This window comes from Genypterus blacodes, unplaced genomic scaffold (assembly GCF_046128005.1).
Source record: "Genypterus blacodes isolate CSIRO-AG114 ecotype Tasmania unplaced genomic scaffold, CSIRO-AGI_Gbla_v1 ptg000048l_1, whole genome shotgun sequence".
Taxonomy (NCBI): Eukaryota; Metazoa; Chordata; class Actinopteri; order Ophidiiformes; family Ophidiidae; genus Genypterus; species Genypterus blacodes.
Genome location: NW_027466861.1, coordinates 24,720 through 51,429, shown reverse-complemented (window position 1 = coordinate 51,429; position 26,710 = coordinate 24,720). Strand labels below are relative to the sequence as shown.

General features: G+C 42.8%; 3 protein-coding genes across 3 annotated transcripts; all 3 read left to right on the top strand.

Moving 5' to 3' along the window:
- Nucleotides 1–137: 137 nt before the first annotated feature.
- Nucleotides 138–4,930, top strand: tatdn1 (TatD DNase domain containing 1). The gene is made up of 12 exons (XM_076149884.1): nucleotides 138–227; nucleotides 791–856; nucleotides 1,010–1,059; nucleotides 1,584–1,647; nucleotides 1,990–2,133; nucleotides 2,618–2,660; nucleotides 2,959–3,044; nucleotides 3,129–3,169; nucleotides 3,308–3,384; nucleotides 3,657–3,727; nucleotides 4,151–4,277; nucleotides 4,629–4,930. Exons 1-12 carry the CDS (start codon nucleotides 149–151, stop codon nucleotides 4,729–4,731), a joined length of 951 nt encoding a protein of 316 aa, XP_076005999.1. The 5' UTR covers nucleotides 138–148; the 3' UTR covers nucleotides 4,732–4,930.
- Nucleotides 4,931–5,378: 448 nt separating this feature from the next.
- rnf139 (ring finger protein 139) lies at nucleotides 5,379–12,771 on the top strand. Its single transcript, XM_076149867.1, has 6 exons — nucleotides 5,379–5,733; nucleotides 7,410–8,065; nucleotides 8,299–8,446; nucleotides 8,553–8,659; nucleotides 8,738–8,989; nucleotides 9,214–12,771. Exons 1-6 carry the CDS (start codon nucleotides 5,571–5,573, stop codon nucleotides 9,985–9,987), a joined length of 2,100 nt encoding a protein of 699 aa, XP_076005982.1. The 5' UTR covers nucleotides 5,379–5,570; the 3' UTR covers nucleotides 9,988–12,771.
- Nucleotides 12,772–13,468: 697 nt separating this feature from the next.
- Nucleotides 13,469–26,258, top strand: tmem65 (transmembrane protein 65). Its single transcript, XM_076150007.1, has 7 exons — nucleotides 13,469–14,117; nucleotides 20,235–20,279; nucleotides 20,566–20,633; nucleotides 20,796–20,850; nucleotides 23,353–23,395; nucleotides 23,600–23,705; nucleotides 24,354–26,258. Exons 1-7 carry the CDS (start codon nucleotides 13,841–13,843, stop codon nucleotides 24,471–24,473), a joined length of 714 nt encoding a protein of 237 aa, XP_076006122.1. The 5' UTR covers nucleotides 13,469–13,840; the 3' UTR covers nucleotides 24,474–26,258.
- Nucleotides 26,259–26,710: the final 452 nt, after the last annotated feature.

Genomic DNA, 26,710 nt, shown 5'->3' with positions numbered 1-26,710 from the left:
GAAAATTTAAAAAAGCAAATATTTAATTTTATTTATTGAATGGTCTATGTCAGCAGTCTTTGGATATGTGCACATATTTGTAAATAATCGAACTAAACGTTTCAAATCTGAGTTGTGTGTATGATGATCTTTACGGTACTGTAGGATTATGGGAGTGCTGGTCGCAGCGTGTAAGGTTCTCAGTAGAAGCTTCAGTGTAACAACCATGACCCAACACAAATTCATAGGTAAGAATGTGGACGTAAATTTGTTTTATTGCTCGGTGGAATACAACGATTCAACAAGAAAGCAGGGGAAAGCACAGTGTGTGAATGTGCGTGTTGTAACTTTTATTAGCTTCTGCAGCTAACACAGGGAAATGGTAGTACATGGTCTCTTGGTATTTTCTCTGCATTAAACTGCAACTTCTGGTGGATTGATTAGTGATCGATAACCTAATAGGGAAACATCTGTTCTATCATCGGTTACAAAGTTTACAAATGTTATCTTAGATGATGCTAATCTACTACAGTATGTATTCCTCAAATCAATACTGAGATAATGCACTGAGCATTTCTGCTGTAACAAAACTCAAACATAAGATAATCTGTTACTTATGATCACTTACATGTTTGCATAATATAGTATTTCTCAGTATAATCTCAATCATCAATCACATTAACATACTGTAATATTAAAATGTATGTCACAGCATATCACAGTAATCTGGCACAATCGTATCACATGATTAACTAGAATGTGTAAAATGAAAGAAGTGTGAGTGATTCTAAACATCTCCCTCTCTTCGTAGATATTGGCATAAACCTGACAGATCCCATGTTCAGAGGACTTTACAGAGGGAAACGGAAACATGACGGTCAGCAGCACACACAGCTAGACCAGGTGTCATCATAATACAGCAATACTACTGATAATGTAGACATTACAACATATTCTGTGACTCTTCTTCTGTTCTGACTGTGAGCTGCTGAGATAAAGTTTGTCTGAGACCAGCTTGTTTTTCTGACAGATGACTTTGATCAGATTATTGACAGGGCCATCAAAGTGGGAATCCAGAAGGTAAACTGCGTGTTCCTCTGTTTGATATGAACGAAGAAAATATTCTGTACCATTTAGAAACAATAATAGAGAATTCAGGCTGTGGTTTTTGTGTTGTTAAGTACTATTGGTATTGCATTGTATTGTATTTGTACTGGTGACTTTTTAAAAGTATCTCCATGTACCAGTGTTTCCACTTTCGATCATTCTGTGCCAGTTTTATGTAGTGTATATGTGATGCATGCATGCCTGTGTAGTGAAATCTATTGATTGTATTTTTAGTGTTATTACATTGTAGTGTGATCTACTACATGCAGGACAAATACACATTCTATAGTGTTTTTTTAGTGATGTATGCATATTGTTTACATCACTGAATTTACAATCACACAATGCTGTGACCAAATACAACTGAGAGGTTGAAAGCTTCCAATTAAATCATTTCTAAACATTATTTTTGTTTGACTGGGTTGGGATTTCTGGGATCTGCTGCTTCTGTTTTGTTTTTCAAAGTGAGTAATGTAAAGTGTGTTGCTGTATTACAGTTTATGATCACAGGAGGAAGCCTGGAGGACAGCAAGGAAGCCCTCAAACTAGCTGAGACCAGAGGTAATGATAGAATGATGACCACACTCATGATGAAGTGAGGTCCAGGTCAGAAATGGTCATTAGCATTGTTTAAAGTTGCCAAATAATGCTTTGTGTTATCTGTCCTCATGTTTATAGGGTAATATAGTTGGAGTTTATGTGTAACATTGTCAGAATGTCAAAAACGGAGATGAGTCATTGTAGTCCGTCTTATTTGCAAGGCGTACGCCAAGACTCCTGCCCTCCACCAGCTACTTGATAAGTAGATAGGAGATGTCTCCTATCTACTTATCAACTTAACTGTTATTTTCATTTCATTTCATTTTATCGTGACCCTTGGCTGCATTTCTTTGTTTGTTCCAGATGAGTTTTACAGCACGGTGGGCTGCCATCCCACCCGCTGCTCTGAGTTTGAGCAGAGTGGAGCGTCTCAGTATCTGTTGGAGCTAAGAGAGTTGGCAGCGACACACAAGGGGAAAGTGGTGGCCATTGGAGAGTGTGGACTAGGTCTGTATGCTCAGTGCTGAGGAGAAAGTAAAGAACACAAATATACATTGTGGGAGACTTTCTGCTTTTCTTGTTGCACTTTTTACTTTATTGAATTTAGCTGGTTCCTGTCGTCAATAATTCGGATTTTATAAATATTTGTCTCTTGCAATTGCCCTGTGCTACAGTGCCACTCAGTGGACAGTATGAGTTATGGTCTTTAGCTCAGGGAACCTGGAAGTCCACTTAATCATATGTTTTAGTTTGTTGTTTTTTCTTCAGTTTTATTCTCTGATCAATTCTTTGTTAGACCAATCAGAAAAGAATGTATCAATAACCTGCTCTGTTTAGATTCAAGTGGTTAAAGGTCACATTGTTCACTCAGCCTGGACAAATCGTGTCTTTCATCTATTCCTGATTTAATCCGCTTAAAAATGGTCGATTTGTATTTTGATTGGCTGTTGAAAGGTTATAATGTCCTCCATGTCTCTTCCTACTGTTCCAGATTTTGACAGGCTGGAATTTTGCCCAAAGGAAACGCAACTCCAGTAAGTTAATTTTTCACTATTGGACCTTAAAGTTACTTTGCTGAAAATCTGTATTTCAGCAAGTTTGTTTTTCTCTTATTCAGTCCTTAGTTTAAGGGAAATGTAAATCTTTTGGCAAAACACGAAGCTCAACAAGTCAAGAGTCAGTATCCTGCAACAATACAGACCATGGCAGACCACTGCACTAGAATAACAATACCAAAACATCTGCATCTTACTGCCTGGTGTTAAAGAAATATCCCATCATTTCGTAGCACTTAGATCTTTGACCTTTCCTTGCTTTATTTGTTTATCTCAGATATTTCGAGAAGCAGTTTGACCTGGCAGAAGAGACCAAGCTGCCCATGTTCCTTCACTGCAGAAACTCCCATCAGGAGTTCGTCGGTCAGTTTTGTGCACCATTTAGCCAAAGTGGTAACATAAGAGGGAAATTTCAAGGAAGACGTTAATTTGTTTCTACTTTGACAGACATCATGAAGAGAAATCGAGACAGATGTGTGGGAGGAGTGGTGAGCAGATTGATATTTTTTCACATTTACCCTTGGAACGTTCTCCATCCCTGTGCAGTTACAACAATATATTAAAAAAACAACAAACAAAAAAACAGCACAGGTCAAATTTAAGGATTTACTTCATTTTCCTTTCAGGTCCACTCGTTTGATGGCAGTGCAGCGGATGCAGCTGCCCTCATAGAGCTGGACCTCTACATTGGAGTAAATGGATGGTGAGAGGATGTAGACCCGTCCTGATATGAGCTGGGTATTGGCTATGTTTTAGTTTTGGTTCAGGTCTTTATGAGTCAGAAGTAATTTGTTTATGGACACTGCATGCAACTGCAACAAGCACATGCAACATTTCTCAATTTTGTTGTGTTTATCTTATCAAAAATGTTGTATGAACCCATTAAATGAAGCTACCAGTTAGCAAGTGAAGTTTTAGGTGAACGTAGCAGCAACAGTGGCACTCACAGCTTGTGTTTAATGTTCTGCTTCTCAGTTCCTTGAAAACAGAGGCCAACATTGACGCCATGAAGTCCATCCCCACTGAAAGGCTCATGATAGAAACAGGTGGGTTTCAACCAGATTAATGCAAGGTTGTAGGACAGCATCACAAATTGCTGTATCAGCAAGTACCACACTTACATTACGTGAAATAATCAAATATAAGGCAGCATTTATTTTGAAATATTCAATATTACACTAAATGGAAAATTCAGGTTGTCATGTTAGTTTATAGAAATATTTGATATTTTAGTTTAGACATATTGACCCTAAATTTAAGAACATTTCTAATGCAAAACAAAATGCATATCGCTGAAATTCCCACATGTTGTACTTCTAATCAACACTTGTGGGCAGCCATGGGTATCTTTCCCAGTTATTGACAGATATGATTCATATTTACATCCACTGTCATGTGAACAATGTTGGTGTGGTTGTAAAGTCATCATGCTGTAGTTATTAAAGCATAAACCCTCTGTTTCCTCCCAGATGCCCCATGGTGTGGCGTAAAGAACACTCACGCAGGCTCCAAGTATGTTAAAACTACATTTCCCACGAAGAAGAAATGGGAGGCAGGACACTGTTTGAAGGACAGGAACGAGCCCTGTCACATCATGTGAGCACCAAACATTTCTTGTCATTATCCTGGACGCTCTTGGTTAATGGAATAGTTTCTGTTTCTATTTATATTCAAGTCTTTGATCATTTTGAATAGTTGGCTATTACCTCTGTTATCTATTTGTACTCTCCACATAACTTTAACTTTCATGATTATCATGAAATTATTCCTTTCAAAAATGTCTTCAAAAAAGTTTTTCTGAATCAATGGCTGGATGGGAAAAATATTTTCAATTTACCAAAGCAACTCCATTCTTCACTTTGTCCAGAGCAAACAAATATCATATTTTAAAAATGAACCTGGTTTTATATTTTTTTATTACTCATATATGTCATCAATTTGTTTCAGACAAGTTTTGGAGGTGATGGCGGCAGCGAGGGAAGAGGACCCAGTGGAGTTGGCCAACACGGTCTACAACAACACCATCAAAGTTTTCTTCAGCTCCAGCTGAAGGTTGTAAAAAGAGTTTTCATCCATCAGCGAACAGATGGATTTGGCTTTTTCCTGAACTGTAAATGCTGCTGTGATCGACAGCTGGACTGAGGAGAGAAGTTCGGATAGGAAACAGATTCAAAGGCACTCAGTTCAATAATCAGACAACCCAGTCAGCATCATATCCTTCCCAGTGTAATAAAAACATTTTTCAGTCATTTGTCTTTAGTGCTTGAGTTTTTTTAATTATTGAAAATTATATGATGAGAATTGAGGGAAAAAATTAATCAGAATTTGCATTTGAATGTCCTTTTTTTCTTTTTTTTTTTAGATGTTTTGGGACTCTTGCGTAGGTTGAAACACAACATATTTGTACAGAACGTTTCATTTTTTTGCGAGACACATGGTTGATTAATTTAAGGATTAAGGATTCAGCATGAGAATAGAATACTACAATCGCTACCCACGCTCCAACTCAGTAGGTGGCGGTAATCCACCTCTCACTTGACTGCCAACCGCCAAACTAAATAAGAAGAAGAAGGAGAAGAAGGAGACGAAAGAAGAAGAAGAAGAAGAAGAAGAAGAAGCAGCAGCTGTCACACCCGCTGACGCCACACCCTCTGACGTCACAGCTCACGTCACTTCGAAAGAGGCTCGCAACTTCCGCGGTCTTCGCATAGCAACAGGAGGTTTAGCGGAGCGGCCATGGCGGACCTCAACAGCCTCCCCCTGCGCAAATAAGCGTCAGTTGGAGTGAAACCGGAGGCGAGCGGCTGCTGCTGGGGGGGATTTGACGCCAATTTGCTGTGGGCATGGAGAACCGGAGCTCCCCGGGACTGTAGCCCTCCCTGAAGTGGCATGGCGTCCACGCAAGCCCGGCTAGGCCAGCAGGCCTTAGCTGTACTGGATGTGGCTCTGCGAGTCCCCTGTATCTTTATTATCGACGCCATTTTTAACTCTTACTACGATCCCGGTTCGGGGTGGGCCGGCGCAGCGGCCAAGGTGCTGGTCCGAGTCACGGGTAAGTACGCAAACGAAGCGTGGAAGCTTCTGGAGCCTTTTGAAAGATCAACAACGCCTGAAAGTGACAGCTTCAGCTAGTCAGCAGGGCGAGTATCACCTGTCAGCTGGAAGAGATGCAACATAAACAAACAAAACCCATTTAAATTCACAAAGTCACGTTAATATTTGTTCACTTCAGGCAGAAACTCTCATTTGGGGTCACATTTAGCGTATTTCTCACGTAATGTTGTTGTATTTGTGCAGTTAACGTACCACAACAGCGTTCCACAACAAGTTCTACATCACTGCAGGCTCACTCACTAACTCCAGTTCATCCTTATTCTCTTTGCACCAAGGGTGTAAATCCTTCATGAACTCAAAACATGTTTAAAGCAGCAAGCAGCCTCCCTGTTTAAGTCTAAGTTCAGGTTTGACATAGCTGAGCTTGGTGGATTTGGACACATTTGATCTTAAGTGTTCTGGAGATGGAAAAGTCAACAGTAAAAGGGGCTTTAACATCTGTACTGAAAGCTCTAAAACTAAACTTAATCCAGGTGACTCAAACCTCTAATCTTGACCTGGAATTTCCTGATTTTATGGTCTTGACAGAAGAAAACACATTAGCCTGCTGGTTTGTCTCAAAGCACCGTTAAAGGTCCATAATCCTAACTCACGCTCTGGGTATCGACCCAAACCCTGATTGCTAATCGCCAAGTAACTCAGCACACTATGGGAATCTACAGGCTCCAGGTCCAGGACTAAACTCTAACTCTAATCATAGCGTTTTTTGTTCTATTCCTGTTTGTTGCATAGTCTGGACAGAGACAAAAAACAAATTGGCCTTCTGTTTGTTTTTGCAAGTAGGCCATCTTTAGGCCCTTGATGTAAACTAAGTCCAGGTTGAACGAGCCTAACCTCAGACTCGGTGACTTGTGTGGTCCAGAAATCACCCCCAAGTGTCATTGTCTTGTCTCCAGACTTATTTCCTTCCACTGACCAACACGGCAAAAGTCTCTCTGGATTATTAACTCGGCAGCAGAAAAACTGAACTGTTAACAAACCAGCAGTTACATAATTTCCCGTTGGTACACTTTGTTGACCTTTGACCTGAGCTCTGGCTTTGGAACGGCTCAGAGCCCAAACCAGGCTGTAAAGTGGGTCAGCCGGGGATTCACTCGGATGTTTCTGGATGCTGTGGTTCTCCGTGCCTTATTGTTCATGTCGAAGACCGCAGAAGAAGAAATATTACTAAATTATTATCCTTGATGTCCAAGTTGCTGTTCAAATCTAAATTCTATCAATCTACATCATGAAGCGCTGTTATATTGTTTTCTTATGTCTTCTTAAATGGGTCACAGGGGAAAACAACGACATGTTTTCTAAGTTCAATTACATTTTGCGCTGCGATTCTCCCTGGAAAGTTGAATTTTGAAGTGTGAACAATACTGTAGATCTAAATCATTTGTGTTCTCAAACTTAACTGAATATCTGCCAACATGTACGCTGTCTTTGAGTTGATAGGTTACTGAGCTAAATCAACACTTTTTTGTTATTTGATTTCCTTTTTCATTATTTTGTAACCTTTAATCCACTCATTGGACTACATTTCCAATGAGCTGCAGGTGGTCAAAGTGACACTTGTACCCTAATCCTGTCCCCTAATCCTGTCCTCTGTCCTCCCTGTTTGCACCTCAGGCATCCTCATCTCCAGCATGGTGCTGCTGCTCTCCCAGAAAGCCTTGTTCAAGTTCTACACACTGTTCTTCGCCGTCCTCCTGGGCATGGCGGCCGTCCTCATCAACTACTACGCCACCTCCCACATAGACTTCTACAGCGCCTACTACAAAGCGGCGCTGGGCTTCAGGCTGCTGCCCAGGAACGGGCCCACGCTTTGGCTCGGCATGGCTGCTGTCCAGCTCATATTTGGCGTGGGCTACGTCTTCCTGCTTAACCTCCAGTCGGTGTTTGCCGCGCTGGTGGTCGTGGACATCATGATCCCTCTGTGGGGGCTGATGATCGAGCTGCCCGCAGACATCCGGCAGCTGGTGGCCGTGTTCTCGGGTCTTGCTCTGGCCCTCAACACGGCCGTGTGTTTGGCCATGAGGCTGAAATGGTTCTACTACTCTTGCCGCTACGTCTACCTGCTGGTCCGGCACATGTACAGGATCTACGGGCTGCAGCTACTGCTGGAGGACACTTGGAAGAGGATTCGGTTTCCTGACGTCCTGCGGGTCTTTTGGCTGACCCGGGTCACTGCACAGGCGCTGATCCTGGTCTATGTTGTCCAGGCGGTGAGGCGGGAGAGCGGCGACGCCACGGGCGATGTAGCAGACGGAAGAGCCGACTCACCGGTAAGAAAAGGATCAATATCTTTATTTGAGGATTCTGAGATGGTTGATGAACAAAAATGATCCATTAATGGAATAGATGATTGACAAAGAAGTTCAATTAGTCATTTATCACAAAAATTGTTAATTGTTATGTCATTTACTAATTATTAACATTACCTGGTCAATAATGAGCAATAAAGCAGCTATGAAAGTGTGTAGTCGTGTGGCTGTACCATCTCCATGGTAACTTTCAGGGTTACCTGCTGAGCTGGGACGTGTTCTGGGATCTAACCAGTAACCTGATTATCTCCGGTTGTGACTCCACGCTCACCGTGCTGGGAATGAGCGCCGTCATCTCCTCTGTCGCTCACTACCTGGGCCTCAGCATCCTGGCCTTCATAGGTGTGTGTCTGTCTGTCTGTGTGTGTGTGTTTGGGCCACAGCATATCAGTACCAACATGTCTAGTGAGCGATACAGATCCAAACTGTCACTGTTTGCTCTCCTCAGGGTCGACGGAGGAGGAAGACAAGCGTCTGGGCTTTGTGGCTCCTGTCCTCTTCTTCATCCTGGCTCTGCAGACGGGCCTCAGCAGTCTGGACCCCGAGGAACGGCTGGTAGGTCCCAACAGGGTTCCTCTGATTGAACATCCCAACTCCTCTGGACTTATTCCTAACCGAGCTTTGACCCTGCAGGTCCGTCTGAGCCGGAACATGTGCCTTCTTCTGACGGCCATCCTGCACTTCATCCACGGCATGACCGACCCGGTCCTGATGTCCCTGAGCGCCTCCCACGTCTCCTCTTTCCGCCGCCATTTTCCCGTCCTGCTGGTGTCCCTGGCGCTCTTCGTGCTGCCTGTGGCTCTCAGCTTCGCCCTGTGGAACCACTATGCCCTCAACACCTGGCTCTTCGCCGTCACTGCCTTCTGTGTTGAGCTCTGCCTCAAGGTGAGAGCAGGACATGCTGTCAGACCACCTTGTTCTTACTTCAAGCGTCAAGCTGGCAATTCTTGATTCTGTCTAACTAGGTGACTGTGTACGGTTAAAAGATCATACACATGACTAAATGACGTTCAGGATATACATAGGAAATGTGCATTGTGTGTGTGTGCTGTGTTAGTTTTTTGTGGTTCTCAGCTCTGTCCTGCTCTATCGTTCCTCCCGGCCCCTAGGTGGTGGTGTCGCTCACAGTGTACGGCCTCTTCATGGCAGACGGCTTCTCCAACGTCCTGTGGGAGAAGCTGGATGACTACGTCTATTACGTGCGTTCCTCTGGCAACATTATTGAATTCCTGTTTGGCGTCATAATGTTCGGCAACGGCGCCTACACCATGATGTTCGAGTCGGGCAGCAAGATTCGCGCCTGCATGATGTGCCTGCACGCCTACTTCAACATCTACCTACAGGCCAAAAACGGCTGGAAGACCTTCATCAACCGCCGCACTGCCGTCAAGAAGATCAACTCCTTGCCGGAGGTTCGCGGAGATCAGCTGAGCGACATTGAGGACGTGTGCGCCATCTGCTACCAGGAGTTTGCCACCTCTGCCCGCATCACACCCTGCCACCATTACTTCCACGCACTTTGCCTGAGGAAGTGGCTGTACATCCAGGACACGTGTCCCATGTGCCACCAGAGGGTTTATGTGGAGGAGGAGAGCCGCGACCGAGCCGCCTTCTCCAACAACAACGGGGGCTATGCAGCGCCGCAGGACGCCGCCGCAGCCCCGCCGCAGCAGCCGGGGGACGACCAGCTGGCTGCAGAGCTGCCAGCGGAGGGAGCGGAGGCTGCGGCGCCACCTGCAGGAGCGCGGGCAGACTCGGAAAACGAGCTGCTGGAGGACAATGACAGCATAGAGTACGACGAGGACGAGTGGGGGACTCAAAATGGAGGCACACCAATCGAAGAAGACTATATTAATGATGACACAGACTCTGCCGGGGATTGACCTTCCAAACAAAAACCTAAAGAGACAGTTATAAATAAATATCTTTATATTTAAGTTAAAAAATATATAAAAACAACTTCAGCATCTTTTAATTTGTTCTTGATGTCAGGGAAGTCATTTTTTTTTCTTTTTTGTTAGTTTCCTTTTGGTTTGATTTCAAGTTTGGGTATTGCTCTACAAGGGCTTGTGGAAAGTGTAACTGCTGCTCTCAAAGTGTGTATGTGTGTGTGTGTGTGCTGGGGCTGCATGATGTTCACCAAAAACTCCTGATATTTTTCTACCTTCCAGATATTGGTTACCATAGACGCAGAGGCCGCAGCTGAAAGGCTTCAGTCGGTGAAAATGTAAAAGTTGAAAAGTTTTTGCCCGTCGTGCAGCCTCGGTGGTTGCATGTGTGTGTAAGAATGAGTGTGTGTGCCTGCCGACGCGTAATGTGCTTAGACGATGTCTTAAAGGCCCCTTCTACTCCTCGCATCAACAAGCGTTTGTCATGTGTGGTGACGCAGATCGGACGTGTCGTGGTTTAGGTATCATATGTGCATAATTCCTGTTAATGGAGGTTTAAATGGGGCCCAAAGTTGCAGTTCACGTTCCCTTGCGGTGTACTATAGGGGGCGCGCTGGAGTATCCTAGTTTATTAATGATGAAACTGTGAAAACAAAATGAAGCTTTAATCAATCTGCAAGTTTTTCTTTTGTTTTTCCAGCGTCTGCAGGGATGGAACCATAAACACAATCATCCTTATTTTAAAGAGCAGTTTGTTCTGTTCGTCAACATCATATGGTTTTGTCTCTGTTGCTAAAGCCAAGAGAACACGACAAGTCTAATACACAATACATCTTGTCTTTTAGCCCTAAACATTAGCGACGCCATGGCGATCCTTCACTTCTGAGTCTAGACCACGTAAAGCTACAACATGTTTATCTGTAGATTCTGCTGAAATCCTCATTACATCCTGATAGAAGTCTGTAACAAATTCCACCATTGACCATGAACAGAATCACTGCCTCGTGCGTCAGTCATGTCTGATGTTGGCGGGTGGGAGGAGCCGTGCGATGGAATGTTCTCCAAGATTCCACCCTGTCCACCGTCTCACAGACAGCTGCTTTACATCCACAGGTGATATTCCTCCACATGCTATTTGCATTCCCATTTATCTCAAAATCCATGTCTGCTCTCTTTGAAAATACGTACTTGCAGAGCGGTGAGAGTTCCATCTTTGTTTTCATGCTGTTTTTGTCGTTAAGAAACGTTCTTATCTTCGTGAGCTGGCTGATGTTCAGAGAATGAAGGTAAAGGAAAGTAAAGAGGTGTGTCTGATTGAAGCGTGACTTGCTACTGTAATCACAGAGATACCTCCATCACTACTCACTACTGGTCTCTTGTGCGACCTCTTACATTTGTGTACGTTATTGTACATATAATAAAAACAATTACACATGCACAGTATCTCCATTGGTTAAAAAGGTTAAGTTTCACAAATTGTGCTAATTTAACAATCAGTATTTCATTTTGTTTCAACCCTCGTTTCAGATGCAGAATTGGTTGTGAATCCTATACGTTGACATGTACGTTAAAGCTTCGATAATACTGCAATGAAGGCAATAACTATTTTTCAAACAATGCGATTGAAATTGACGAAGTACCTGGATTATGCAAATGTGAATTTATATATTTGCACGTTTGTGAATTGATATAAATTGCATTTTTGCCTTAATAATAATCGGAGTGTTGAGTGCATGTAAACAGGTTGAGGAGTGCTGGATTGGGGTCCCGGTGAGAGAACCACAGCTTATTTCATAAATGTCACTGGGTAAAAACAAATTGCCTGAAGGTCATTCAGTACAAATGTGCCAGCATTTTGCCCACCGGGGACCTGACTCTTAACTTTCCTTTAAAAAAGACAAATTAGGGCAGTTACCTGTTAAACTGTTTTGCAATTAGTCATTTTGTGAGCACAGGTGTCACGTTTGTTCTCTGAAAGGTGGTTTTTATCATTCAGGAAAAGCACTTTTGCGTTCCAGTCGGGTGTTCAGTCTTTGCTGGGTAACAAACCAGGATGGCTGCATCTTTCTGAAAGGCTCAAACTGTGTGTCTATAGTCTCAGGGTCCCTTTGCAGAGCTGGAAGAGTCCTTTTCCAGGCCTTAAACAAACTTAAGGAACTGCACAAACTTGGTAAAGTGCAGACCATGTTTGCTCACTTGCTGTAAAATCTTCCAACCCTATTCTTTTGCAAAGTCACTGTCATTTCATTCAGTCTGTGAGATTTGTTGCAAAGTTGAGTTATATTCCAGTGGTTCTGGCTGTTTGGAATTTAAACTCGATCCAAAATCTTTAACTGGCGACAAGAAATGAAGCTCCAGCACATACTGAGGGGCCTGCTCGCTGACTGCTGTTTGAGCTGCTGGGTCAGTGCAGTTTCTCCTGTGACCGACATCGTTTTGCATTCGTATTAAAAAGCTTTCAAGCACAACTCCTTTGAGTATTCAGTTGTTTAGATATCTGTAGCCTACCCATGTTAAGGGTTTGACTCTTTGTCATATTCATTACTGTGGTAATCATTGTTCACTGAAAATAAGCTGCAAGAAATCCAATTATGTTATTAATGAGAAGCGATGGTGACTAATTTGATTGGAAAGCTGTGCTTTTTGGCACGTTTCACCAATGAAGGACTTTGATTATTGGGTTGATTGTTCTGAAAGCTTTTTAAAAAGGTAAAAGCTGTTTATTTTGCCTTTTGTTTTAAAAAGAGATTTATGTAAATAAAATCATCTTTGATATTGTTTTCTTGTCTGGATCTCACTGGATGACATCTGTAACTTGAGCAATACAGGTATTTCACGTGCCGTCAGTGGAAAGAAACGCAGCACACAACCCAGACCAGTAGATGTCACTGTTTGTCATTTTGAGTGAAGCGCCGGTTAGATACATTCTGCCAGATTGTTTTGTCAGCGACAGCATTTTTTTATTTTTTATTTTTCACATTTATTGGTTGTGCGAGAACGTTTGTAGGTGTTTTCAGTCCCCTGCCTTCCTAAATGGTAGAGCAACATTTTTTTGTGTGTGCATAATTTCAACATTTGCCTGAGGTTTATACTGAATGAACCAGGTAGGCAAATGAATATGGCATCGGAGCGCAGTATGCAGTTTCTAATACAATTCATTTCACCTTTATGTACATAGCACCAAACCACAACAAAGGTTATCTCCAGGTACTTTACATACAGATCGTTTAAAGAAAACCAACACACCCCCATGAGCAAGCACTTGGCGATAATTTTGCCAACTGGCACTAGTAAGATACAGCAAATACGAGTATATTGGTAACATTAGAAGAAAAAAAACTATTATTGTATGAAGTTTTCGATATTTTCTCTTTATTAGTGCATTCGGTTGAAAGGTAACGACGGAATCACCACGTTTGTTATCCGAGTTTTATTCTGAAGGTCCTTGACGGAAGTTTGTGTATACATTCCAGTCATTTGACGCAGTTTCAGGTCTCCGGCGGAGCTCGAACTTCACGTGCCCGAACTCCGCCTCACCGAGCGGCTTTGGCGACTATGAGACAGCTTAGCGCCCGGACGAAGCGGAACCAGGACATGGACAGATTGTTGAACGTTAACCAGAGCGTCGGAGTAACAACAGTCAACAAAACTCACCCGATCATCTCCTGTTAAGGTCGGAAATAAGAGCGATCGATACTAACTTCTTCCCGGGCGGCTGTCATTGTTGGCGGCGGGTGCAGGCAGAAGCACAGCGGCGGTGCTCGGTGCGCAAAGAACCTTCAAAAGAACATTTATTTTACAATTACATTTCCTAGACTTAGGGTGTTTTGCTTTGCGTATCGCCACAATGCTCCAGCTTTCCCTACAGAGAGCTTTCAGGCCGGCTTTACAGAAGTTACGCTCGGGAGTCCCTCAGGCACCGGCGGCGGTGACAGTGTCGAGGCTGCGGGGGATTGAGCGACACGTACCGGGCTGCTGGATGGGAACACACGGGAGAAACGAGCCGAGGGAGCCGCTCAACTCCCCCAAGATAGCCAAGGAGTTCATCTACCGTTTGCAGCCCAAGGAGAGGACGTGTTTGCTGAAGGAGCTGCAGAGTTTCGAGTCCATAGCTATTGCTCAAGGTGAGAGAGCAGCAGGTCAAAGGTCACGAGGGAGCGGAGATTTAATGGAAACACAAGGAGGAGACCGATACTAGAGACGGGCCGATATTTTATATGGCATAAGCGCCAGTGCAGCCATGAAACTAGTTATCATCAATAGATTATGAGTAATGTCACAAATGAAACCGATGTACTACTGTGCTCTGGTAATAAGCTGATAACTGGCTTTATTAGTCACGGCACAGGCGTAAAAGTTATTTGTATAGTTTTAAGTAGCTAAGTAAGTGTGTTGTTGACATATTGCCAATGTGCTGTTATCAGTGCAGAAGCAGATATCTGTGGCAGGAGATGAAGACATAAACATGGGCCCCTCCCCCTTTCTGTTTTGCTGAGGCATTAAACACCCTCATGTATTTTCCGGTGGCGAAATAAAATTAGTATCACCAGTAGGGATGTTGCGAATGATACAATTCTGAGCTTTTTTAAGTCAACTAATATTTGTTTTAGCATGCCAGATGTACTGGTGCCTCCTAACTTGACGCTGATGTTTTTTGACAAATATTCCTTGCAGATATTTTCCTGTGTATATCAGCTGATATCGGTATGCATGAGTCTCAGTGCAGGTGTGAAACAGATGACAGGTTATGTGACAGAAATGGAACACTGGGATATTTAACCCACAATGACACAGATTGTCAAAGCTGATACTGATGATATATTGATCAGTGTTTTGGTGCTTCCTAGCCTGTGAGGCAGGTGTTTCTGTTTCGATGGAAAAGCTTTTAAAATGACATTTAAGTCATTATAGGACAACGTGAACGGGCTAGAAACTGGTGATAAGTTTAATGTCTTATTATTTTGTATTATTACTTTATCTATTGGCATCCTTACATTTTGGGGTGAAGGAATTGACACAACTGTAATGGAAACAGACTCTGCAAATGTGTGGTTTATGTGTTGATGTGAGGCGTCTTGTTTCCGGGTACTAGAGGGAAAACAAAATGCAACACGAGTCAAGTCAACTTTATTTCTATAGCCCATCATCACATACAATGTCTCAAAGGGCTTTACAGGCCCACAATATCAGAAAGGTCCTGACCCGCCCAAAGCTCTCTAGGAAGATGAGGAAAAACTACAGAGAAAACCTTAATGTAGAAGGAAAAAAGGAAGAAACCTTGGGAGAGGAAATTCCAAAAGGAGATTCCCTCTCCACGAACGGCTGGGCGTGCAGTAGGAACTTCCTGTGCTATTATACACAAGTACAGTAAAGCATGAAGAGCAGTAAACACAGACAGTCATGCAGTAGGAAATAACACAAATATTGGCAGAGCTGAAGATTCACTGTACAGTTTGAATATTGAGTCGATGCAGTTTGGTCTCCATCTGTCTCCACAATCGTTTTTTCTGAAATGTCACTCTGGTAATCCAATGGCCTCACTAACGATGCTCCGGCGGCCGGCGCTGTATTCCGATCATTGACTTGGATGTTGAAGCTGTCTGAGGAAAGTCTCATTAATGTCGTGATAAAGTGAGAAGGTGAAGAGACTGGAGCAGTCAGATCCAGTAATGACAACAGAGCCTCCAGGGAGGTTTAGCAGCTCACTTTCACTTCATTATATTTCTCTATTAATTAAACCCCTATGACCTTTTCTTATTTTTAAAGACCGTATTGTCATTCTCAGTCGAACTCCGACATCATTTATCAGATGCACCGTAGCTGTAGGTCAGGATCATTATTTCTTACTTAGGTTCACACCTCGGAACACAAAGATATGAAACACCAAAGCCGCGAATCATTCACATTTGTTACGCAGGAAACTCACATGTTTGAGAAGGTAAAGTTTCCAATTTTCTGTTAATCTGCTTTTACCAACTAAACGATTCCGGCTCATTGTGACCATAATAGCAACAACTAATCGAAACACAACACTTTTCACTTCCTCTTGTTCCTCAGTCTAACTGTGAGCTGTGTTGCTATTATCACTTTTAACACAAATTGGCTAATCCAGTCTAAAATGAAATCCTCTGCATTTACTGTACTACATTTTCCAGCCAACCTTTCTGTTTCATATATATACTGTATGTTTTCCATTTGAATGCCTTTCTGCTTATTTCTGTGCTAATGATGCAGTTTTGCGTCTTCCCCCTCCCAGCCTGACAGACTCTCCCATTGCGTCCAATTAAAATACACAGAGAAAGTCCTAGTCTGCCATTGCCTGCGTGTGTGTGTGTCTCTGCTTTGACAGGACGGCCGGTAGTTAAAAAGCGCTTTTCTTAAATGCAGTTTGGAACCCATTTAGCTCGATTATGATGATTAAACAGCATGATTAAACCGCTTCCGTTTGCAGGTATATAGTGTTGCAGATGCCTTCACAGGTCACTTTAATGGAAGGTGACTGACTAGAAACACAAGATCAGTGAAATACATATCTGTAATCCGTTGGCTGAAAATTAGGTTTATGTTGTTTGTTATGTTTGTTAAAACAAACCTTTCTTGATGTGGGCGGCGTTATTATGGCTCAGATGTGTCTGTTCAGTAGGAGAATGTGAGAGTGTCGTTCTGTTTGTGCTGTTTGGCTGCTTTCACATGGTCAGTGGTGAATGTTGCGCCGAGCTGGACGTTCCATGATTGTGTATTGGGAGCTTAGCTGTGACTCCCAAACTTGTGACCTCACCTCTTCTTCGTCTTCTGTAGTGGAAAATCTTAGTTGGCACTCGGTCTTGGTCCCTGGCCTGGTCCTCTGTGTGGAGTTTGCGTCTCCTCCCCCATCTCTCTGTCCTCACCGTCGTTGGTGTTAAAGTGATTTGACACATATTCGTATATACTGCATCTTGCGAGTGATTTCATCATCTTCTTCTTCATCTTCTTCATCTTGCGTCTGCAGCCTTGCAAACAGACGCAGCGTTTGGATTCTTTTCCCGGCCTGTGAGCTTTGACACGTGTAACCGTTGAAAGAATAGTTGTGTGTTTGGAAAGCAGAAGCAAAGCCATCATGCACATCTTAACCGGGGTTTCCTCCTCCAGAATAGAACAAGAGGAAGTGCCGTCTTCTTCCTCAGTGGCATCGCCGTAAAATGTGACTTGCTCTTCAGCCCTTCTCCTGATGTTTCTCCATCATGTGTTGCATTGTTGGTGCCCTGCTCCAAGTGCTGACCAGGCTGCACACACCGCCTTATAGTCCCGCCCCTACTTCTCTTCTTCTTCTCCATCTTTTTTAAGCATGAAATGACCGACGCAACACCTGTAGTTAATTTGTGCCATAAGTGTATAGAATTTGCTCACGTTTCCCCTGCTCGGCTCTCGTCCAGGATGTCGTCTCTGTGCTCAGAGCAGAAATAACCTGGGAATGTCCTTTGAATATGGCAGATCAGATTGTTTTCCAGGGTCACACGAGGAACGATTTAATAAGAGCTTGGAAACGCTCCGCTGGGGTTTTGCGGTTTGTGCTCAGAACATTTCGCCCAGTAACAATACCAGAGTAATGAAATGAATTTCTACAGATCTGCAGGGAACTAATTAGTGCGAGTGTGTGTGTGTGACACTTCTCTGCTGCAGGGACGACAGGTGTGTTTACTGTACCGTGTCCTGCCAAGTGTGGCTTTAAACAAGGAGGGCTTGTAATGTGACAGCTTGGGCAGTTCCGATACAATGCAAAAAGAGGCGAAGGAAGAGCAGTGAGCTCATCACTCTGCCTCTCTGTAGAGTGTCTGTGTGGTGCCAGCTAACATCAGGAAGCCGTCAGTCTGGCAGAATTACGTCCTCGGAGACCTCAGTCGGGGATGGAACAATCTGCTGGCTCGGCCTGGAGGAGACATGCTGAGGTTCAGACTTGGGCTTCAAACTGCAGCCTGGGCTCCTGCCAGGTCGGCATGTTGGAAGTCCAACATGATGCGGTTTCACATGAATCAAGTTGGCATGTAGACAATATGTTTATTGTTTTTGTCGATTTTTCTTTAATATAAAGATAATGTGAACGTACATAGACCGTTGAGAAGATCATCATAAAATTCCTTAATATAATTGATTCTTCAGCGTGTTGACTGACTGATGTGCAGGGGTGGATGCTGGCAGGTTTCATCTCACGTTCTGTACCAGGGTTCATCTAGAAAACATCATCAAACTCGGTTAGGAAACGTGCGGCATAGAATTCAAGAGAGAGAGTGAGAGAGAGAGAGAGAGTCCTTTTGAAAACGCTACTGCCAGAAGTGACATTGCCAATTATTTATACTCCACGTGAAGTTTGGCAGCCAGTTTCTCTTTAATATGAAGGAATCCTCCTCATTAGCAGCCCAGTTGGCTGGTGGAGGAGCAGAAAGCGTTTGGCCGGCGTTTGGTCTTTGTTTGTCTTCCTCCAGCATGTGACGGGAGCAAAGTGTGACCTGACAGCCTGCTGAGCCTTGGTACTCTCCAGGACACTCTGCCCTCTCAGTTAAAGTGTAGCCAGCTTTTCAATCTTTGTGGCTCTTGTCTTCGTGACCTCCTTCAGAAGCAGAGATGGTGGCGTCTCATCTTCAAAAGAGTTGAAGGGACTTGGATATTTGCACAGAGCAGCCTCAGTACAGACAAGCTCTCAGCAGCAGATCCTCACTGTTTAAAGGATGTTGAGCTCTTACATATGCTGATTGGAGTCAGGATGTCAGATGATCTTAATTCGACTCCCAAACATCACAATGTTCACAATCAACAGTTAAAAGATGATCAAATATAAAAAAAAACACCGTTGCAGCTCAGCTTGTTGAATGTTTCTGTTCTGTTGAATGAGTTCATTATACACTGGGTGGTCCTGCTCCCAAACCGGTTTAAGGATTTAAGTATTTGTAGTATTCAGTAGTCCTTTGTGTGTGTGTGTGTTTGTGTGTGTGTGTGTTCACATCATGTGTTCGCTGTGTTGCAGGATGCAGTTCCTCTTCGTTAATCAGTAAGCTGACAGCAGGCAGATGATGCAGCATCTGCCTGAGTGTTATTACGCCACACACACACACACACACACACACACACACACACACACACACACACACACACACACAGTCACCTTGTCTTAAATGTAATCTTGCACTGACAAAAGGAAAGAGTTGGCCGAGTGCTGCTATTGTTGCCTGTCACTCACAGACTGGCAGAATCTGCTGCTTTTGGCAGATTGTGCTGGGATACTAATGTTGCTCTGTGTCAGTCACATTTCTTTTTAAGGTTTGTTTTTCACCCGTGGGTCTGTGTGTTTGTACTCGCTGTAGTCGCTGTGCAGTCATTACCAAGTGGAATCGGAGATGCTATAATTGGGTCACTCCCACAGCCTGCTTTGATATTTTCAGCAGCACATTTTAAATTAATATTTTGTAGCATATATGTCTGTTAATGACATCTTAGGTTGGTTTATGTGAATGTGAGTCTTTGATTCTTCTTGCGTAACGTGCTGAGCTCTTTCTGAGCCGCTCTCTCCATGTTTACTGTCAAATAAATCTTATCTTCTTACTACAGAAAATACCTCAGATTCTGTGTGTGTGAGGAAATGAAATACAAGGGAAAATCTATTTAAAGCAATTAGCTTCTTTTTAACCCTCATCAGTCAAAGTTAAACAAACTTTACTGTCCACCTTTTAAACTTTATGCTGACGTCAGTTCCTCAATGAACCTCTGCAGGCAAAGCACACTTATTTATGTGTAAACATGCGCAATCAGCATCTTAAGAGTCTGATGAACACTGCAACACTGACTGCACCTGCAGCACAGTGATGCAGCACAGTGATGCAGCAAAGTTGAAGAGTTGAAGTTTAAGCAGCGTATTTTTAAATACAATTATCTTAAAAGTTGTGTGTTGTGTGTGTGTGTGTGTGTGTGTGTGTGTGTGGTCCCAGAATGCACTCTGTTCCCCCCAGTGACCCACTTGAGTGAGCTTCTCCCCAGGGTGCTGCTCACTGCACCCAGTTCACTCTGCTGCTCCTATGCTTGTTTTCTTACCTTACCTTTAAGAATGTCTTCTTGCACTAATACTTAAGTTTAAGCAACTTGGAGACACATTTCTACCTTTAGAATTATATAAGTAGGCTCTTGGTTAAATCTTAACCCTTTAAACTCTTAACAGTTTACCAGTTAATCATCTACACCCGAGTAACCAGGTTTCCTTTGTCTTTGCCTCTCAGAGACCCAGGAGTCTGCACCACCAACTGCAGCCCAGATCAGATATGGTGAGAGAGTCAAAACACACACACACTCTCTCTCTCTCTCTCTCTCTCTCTCTCTCTCTCTCTCTCTCTCTCTCTCTCTCTCTCTCTCTTTGATGTTGTTGACTTAATATTAAACATCAGAATTCCAAAGATGCGACTCGAATTATTAACAATTCTGAGGAGACGAATCACTGTCTTATGTCGACTTCATGCCCAATTATTTTACTAATTATGAATTAATGAGCCATAAATTTCCAAGGTCAGATTTGTATTTTGTTGTTGTTCTTCTGGTTTCTCTTCTTGGCAGTGCTGTTCCACAACGCCATCCCGTTTGTTGGCTTTGGCTTCCTGGATAACGCCATCATGATCGCCGCAGTAAGTGGCAGACGTTCAGCAGCACAGAAGCTGTTTGTTAAACTAAATCTGGAGATATATTGATCCTTTCGCCCGCTTGGCGTTCATATTTGTTTTTAAATTTACTCTCATTATTCACATGTCCACTCTTCCTTTCTGTCTTTCTTTGTTTTTTGTTACCAGGGCACCCAGATTGAACTTTCCATCGGAGTCACTCTGGGGATCTCCACCATGGCTTGTAAGGACTTGAAATTTAGATTTTTTAACTCCCAATTATTAACCCAGGCAGCTATGAATAAGAACAGCTTCATATGCACCGAATGCACAGAGTCGTCCCACCTGTTTGGCTTTGAATTTCACTGCACACCACCCCAATAGGATGGGGAAATCTGGGATCAGGGCTCTTATTGTACACTATGTTGGTAGGAAAAAGGTTCCATGCCAACAAGTTATTTATTAAGTATTCAAAATGTATATAGACTGCAGGCACTTTCACAACTCTACCATACTGTGATGGACGGATGAAAATGAAATGAAAATGGTTGCACACTCCAGTTGATCCCCATCCTGACATCTCTATATACTTCATTAGGTGGCAGCTTTGTGTGATTTGGCAAATGCATGTGCCGGAATTTGATGAATGGTCACTGTAAAATCTAAGTCTTCTAAACTACTGCTTCTCAGATCAGCAATTTGGGGATTTTCAGTTCTTACTTAATGTTCTACCAGCGGGAAACAAGCGATGTATCCTCTAGTAATGCATTGCTGGTTGACACAGTCGATAAATCCCCTTCTTGAACTTTGCTATTTCTGGTCCAAGCATCCCACATCACCTCCCACACAATCATAGTTTAATTTAAACTTTTTCTTCTACTTGGAGTGATTTTGAACTTTCCTAATGCACACGGTGTCTGAGCCACATTGCAACCTGCTGCCAGCGGCTGTGTAACTGTACGAACTTCACACTGGGCTCTGATCCCTGAAGGCTTTAGCGGCTGATTGCAGCACCGCATGCCCCCATCCTGCTGCCGCAAGTGTGAAATCGAGCAGAAAATGTACAGTTGAGGGCTTCAGTACGTTGGGAAAACTATAAGTGATGGAGCTCGTCCTCTCTCTCACACTCTCTCTCTCTCCTCACTGCGAGATTATTCTGTTTCCATAGTTACATGCTTCCAATTTCCCGTGCACAGTGCGGATCAGGTGCAGTAGATCAATAGCTGTGCTCTGGTCTACTTTTGGTAAATATGCAGGCATTTATATTACTTCACAGTCCTCCAGCCAAACCCTGTCAAGATGCTGAAACGATGCATCGCCTCTGTTTTGGCAGAGAAAGAGCTTTGATCCTTATTCCTCCTTTCTCATTAGTTTCATTTTTAATTCCTTCCCACCTCCTAGAAACTTCAGAGTTATGGGATACAGGCAGTGGCATTTCGCAGCCCAATGCTCCTCCCAAGAACCTGAACAGCTGAGCGACCACCTACCAACCTCCGAGTAACATCATCCATCGTATGCAGGCTGGAGGAAGTTGTTGATTCACTAGTGTAATGTTTTTGTGGGTGGTTGACCACAGCAGTGTCGTGTTTCGCTGCGTTCGCCTGTACTGCGTTACGATAGACCTGCTTCTTTCAACCTCAGATAATCAAACACACAGCAGCGCATCGTCTCCTGATGGCCCCCCGGGGCAGACGGTGCTACATCCCCTCACCTGTTCAAGCTGCAGTCGGTGTCAGTCAAGTTATAAAAAACGAATGACATTGGATATAGAAAAAGCAGCAAAATGCAGTAAAGCAGCACGTTCACACTTTCTCTCACTCCTACACACTTGCTTTAGTTTCCTACTTTAAAAAAAATCATATTGTTTGGATTCCTGGCTAAATAGATGTAGAGCTGATAAGTGGGCCACTGCAGAGTTTCAGTCTGCTCGTCTATTTGTTCTGGTTGTTTGGATGAGTTTTAAAGTTCCCCTCAGATGGACAGATATTGGACTGTGTAGGGAGGATTAAAGCAAAGATGTCACATGCTTGTGCTGTTTCCATCTAAACGAGCCCAGATGGGATCTGGATCAATGGAGGCTGATGGTGGCCAAAGACGATCTCGCTGCGTCACTTTGAGTTCAGATCGTCTCATTAGACTCGGCTGAGCTTCCATGATAGATGCATCACATCACACAAGTTCTAGTTTGAAACTGGTTGGTAGTGATGTAGTGTAGGTTTATTTGCAAACGGATCACGTAAAAAAAAGAAGGTTATTTTTATGTGCATTAGCAGTAATATTGATCTGATGTATTGTAAAAATCCATCACTCCTGACATGATGCAGCATTTGGTGCAGCAGGAGTTTAATGCAGCATCTTGAATGCACTCAGCTGTCATCATGCCCAACTCAAAGATCGGCGTGTATTACCTGTAATACCTGTATTTCAATGTGATTAAGCTCTTTGCTGTTGGATTTAACAATGCAACTTACTGAGTAATTGTTTTCAACTATTTCATTTACTGGATTTCTTTTTCATATTTTTATTTGTGTGCTTTATTTATTTTGAATGTAGAGGATTGTTTGCATAAAATCATTTTTTAATGTGGGTGCCCTTGTATATTTTCAGCCTTAAGCGAAGCAGCAGGACAGGTTGTTTGATGTTTGTCGTAGATAGAATCTCTGTAACTCCACTAAGTTTTCTCCACATTTTCAGCCATGGCTGTGTTTTCCCTCTTTGACTGTGATTCACTGGTTGTGTGTTGCAGCTGCAGCTCTGGGGAATCTGGTGTCAGACTTGGCCGGTCTCGGGTAAGTCGCCTTAACAAAACATTTGTTCTCATTCTGCGTTATTTATGAAGTCTGTTAGAGATGAGGCAACTTAGTGATGCTTCAACGGAGATTTAGGTTATTACAGTTTTACCATTTATTGTTTGGTTACATCAGATTTTCGTCATATTTGATGTGTATCTTGTTACGCTGTGTTGAAATTGTGTGTGTCTGTGTGTGTTGTAGTCTTGCAGGTTACGTTGAAGCCTTGGCATCCAGACTGGGGATGCAGGTTCCAGACTTGACGCCCAAACAGGCAGACATGTGGAAGACCAGACTCAGCTCTCACATGGTGAGACACACATGAGCCACTAATCAATCGATCAATCAAATTCAAGTCATTTCTGCAGACAACTTCAGAAATGGTCCAACTATTGCAACATTTCTGTAAATTTGATCAAATACTGCACTTCATTTGCATTTAAAATCAATGTCAAAATAACAGTTTCCATGGTGATGCCTCATATTTGGGGCATATTTCTCCTTGTTCATTTTCTCTGTCCAAGCGGCACTTACATGGACTCACTTTTGCTTCTTTATGAAAATGTAAACACATGTAATCACAAACCAACCCAGAGTAACTACACCAAACAAATTAACTCTAAGAGCTGAATAAGAAATGTAAATTAAAAAGATTTGCATGCACATTGCAAAGGGCTGACATCATTAAAATGACTTATCCTGAGCCTTTGTAGTGAGTGATACTGCTCTAAAGAATGCACATTTTCATACCTGCAATATTTCAACATTACTTTTTATTTTAGTTTATTTGAGTTTATTGTTTAACTAACAATAATGAAAGAAAAGCAAGATTGTTTTAGGTTTTTCCAGAACACAAAGGGAGAACTGTTCTCATGTTCCTTTCATATTTCAGCATTACTGCAAGACTATCTTGTCACTCAATCCCAGGCAAGTGTTAAAATGTGTCTTTCCTCTGCAGGGTAAAGCCATAGGGGTGACTATTGGCTGCATTTTGGGGATGTTCCCGCTGTTTTTTCTGAGCGATGAAGACGATAAAGAGAAAGAAGCGCAGCCCACCGCTGGCACGGCGTCGCACTAACACACCACTGCTGCCACACAACTTCAGAATCAAACTGGAAACCGATGATGTCAACTTCAAGTATTATAGCTCAATATCTGTCTTCCTCGGGCAGCGTTCACGTTCCCGCGTGTCTGAACGCTTGATGGGATTTTTTTGGACACTTTATGTTTCACGGCCTCACAAATTTCGGTTCGGTCACAAGCGTTAAAGGGATTTTACCACATTTTACAGCCCTAAAATTTGTTTTATTACTTGAACTCAGTTTATCCAAATGTTAAATGAAGGCGCAAGTTAAAACACAGCATTGGAAGCTGCTGTCAGCACTAACTAACCTACACGAAACTGCACGTTCGTCTACATTATTCATGTTCCCTGATGCTGCTAAAAGTTTGTTTACAAAAGCAGCAACACTTGCAGGCGGCAATAACACTAAACGCTGACTTTTCTTTATAAGGCTGAGTCTTGAAATTGGTTGCTTATGTATATTTAAATGTAGATTTACATGACTGCAACTAAAAATGATGTCCATAAGACCATAAGGGCAAAACTAAATGCTGCAGTAACAACCCGGGGCTGTGGCCTGTAGCCTGCTGTCGGGTGAAACAGCTGTTGACAAAGTTTGTTACGATTTACTCGCATGTTCACCACCCAGTTCAAAAAGAAAACAAACAGCTGAGCGACTTTACGACGGCCAGCAACGAGTGTTTGAATATTCTGCTGCCTAAACTGTTCAACTCCTACCCAATATGAGGCACAGTCACTGCAGTTTTCAATCTGTCAAGCATGTGTCGTCATTACCTCAATAATGTAGCTCTTCACTCTTATGGCTTCAGTGAACTACATGTGTTGTGTGTGATTACTTTATTCCACAAACCAGTGAACATTAAAGCCACGTTACAGTACGTCGCCCTTCATGTTAGACGACGACATTCTCCAGCACAGACAGTCGGGTTAGCCTAGCTGACTAGGGACACACTGAAATGCTAGCTTGGGAGTTGTTTGGCTAGCAGTTCCCTCCTACTTTCAGCCTTTGTGCTAAGCTAGGCTTAACACATCCAACTATGGTGTCCTTTTAAAACAACCACACAACAGGCCTCATACATCAACCACACGTACAAATGGACTTCATCTCGTTTTGAATGCAACAACAAACTCAATATTTCTGGGATTCGTAGTCATGCATGAAGTTTACAAGTCGTCTGCTACGCAAACAGGTGCGCTTAGAAACACGCCCTGTAAAAAAATGCTTAATGTAAAGGAACTAAAGTGTCAAACTGCTACCTCGATGTTTTGGGTGTTTGCATGAAGAAGCGATGTTGCTGCATTCTATAGATTCACACTCCTTTGTGTTTAGGATGTTTTTTTATAAATGTTTTGTTTGAGTAGAGTAAGAAAAAAAAGCACAAAGTGACACCTTTATGTTTTTGGCTTCACATGCTGATATTTGAGCTCCAAGCCTCTCAGATATGTTTGTTATTCTCTCTCTCTCTCTCTCTCTCTCCTCTCTCTGGTTCTGTTCCAGCAGTGTGGCTAATTAGTCTTTAGCTTTTGTTTCATCATCATCAGACTTTAAGCTGCAGATGGTTCACGTTTGCCTCATAGTACAAAAACTCTCATCTCGTTCTCACCCGCCCTCTTGCTTTCTCAGTCACGCACAAACACACACAAACACACAAACACACACTTCTCTTGCTCTCTCTCTCTGCCAATATTTGTTTATGTGGTTCATCCTGAAGTTTTCTACTTGTTTTATTTCTTCAGATTTCCAATTCATTTTTTCTCTCTACTTTTCATTTCGTGCTCTCAAAACAAGCAAATATAATTATATTTAAACACACAGGCTAAACACACATGTTGTTTGCAGAGATTCCCCCTACAGCTTGATTTTCTTTGCATAAATGTAAAAGGGGAAAGATTGAATTGCAAATCTGAGGAAGGAGCCAACATCCTCCTGCAGCTTTCTGACCATGTACTTTGGCTCTGTTTCCTTATAACACTGGAGGAAATATGAAAGAGCAGACAGGAGGTTTACTCACAGTGATCAAGTCAGAGCTGTGAGTTGAAATCCCAGTGTTGACAAACCTAAATCCCTGATCAAAATGAATTAAGGAGTGGCAGAATTTATGATATGTAGTCATGGCAACGTTTGAAGAATGTTTTAATGAGCATTTGGACTGGGGAGCAGAATCTTAATGTGCTATAAACACAAAATGTCAGGAGGGATTTTTGTCATTCTGGCTCGTTACAAAACAAGG

Bases quoted from the DNA above. Each gene is read 5' to 3' on its own strand.
- tatdn1 (XM_076149884.1), top strand. From the start codon at position 149: ATGGGAGTGCTGGTCGCAGCGTGTAAGGTTCTCAGTAGAAGCTTCAGT. The intron at 3,045-3,128 runs GTCAGTTTTGTG...CTACTTTGACAG, and splicing joins CTCCCATCAGGAGTTCGTCG to ACATCATGAAGAGAAATCGA. The intron at 3,385-3,656 runs GTGAGAGGATGT...TCTGCTTCTCAG, and splicing joins TACATTGGAGTAAATGGATG to TTCCTTGAAAACAGAGGCCA.
- rnf139 (XM_076149867.1), top strand. From the start codon at position 5,571: ATGGCGTCCACGCAAGCCCGGCTAGGCCAGCAGGCCTTAGCTGTACTG. The intron at 8,066-8,298 runs GTAAGAAAAGGA...GGTAACTTTCAG, and splicing joins ACGGAAGAGCCGACTCACCG to GGTTACCTGCTGAGCTGGGA. The intron at 8,660-8,737 runs GTAGGTCCCAAC...TTGACCCTGCAG, and splicing joins TGGACCCCGAGGAACGGCTG to GTCCGTCTGAGCCGGAACAT.
- tmem65 (XM_076150007.1), top strand. From the start codon at position 13,841: ATGCTCCAGCTTTCCCTACAGAGAGCTTTCAGGCCGGCTTTACAGAAG. The intron at 20,280-20,565 runs GTGAGAGAGTCA...TCTTCTTGGCAG, and splicing joins TGCAGCCCAGATCAGATATG to TGCTGTTCCACAACGCCATC. The intron at 23,706-24,353 runs GTGAGACACACA...TTTCCTCTGCAG, and splicing joins CCAGACTCAGCTCTCACATG to GGTAAAGCCATAGGGGTGAC.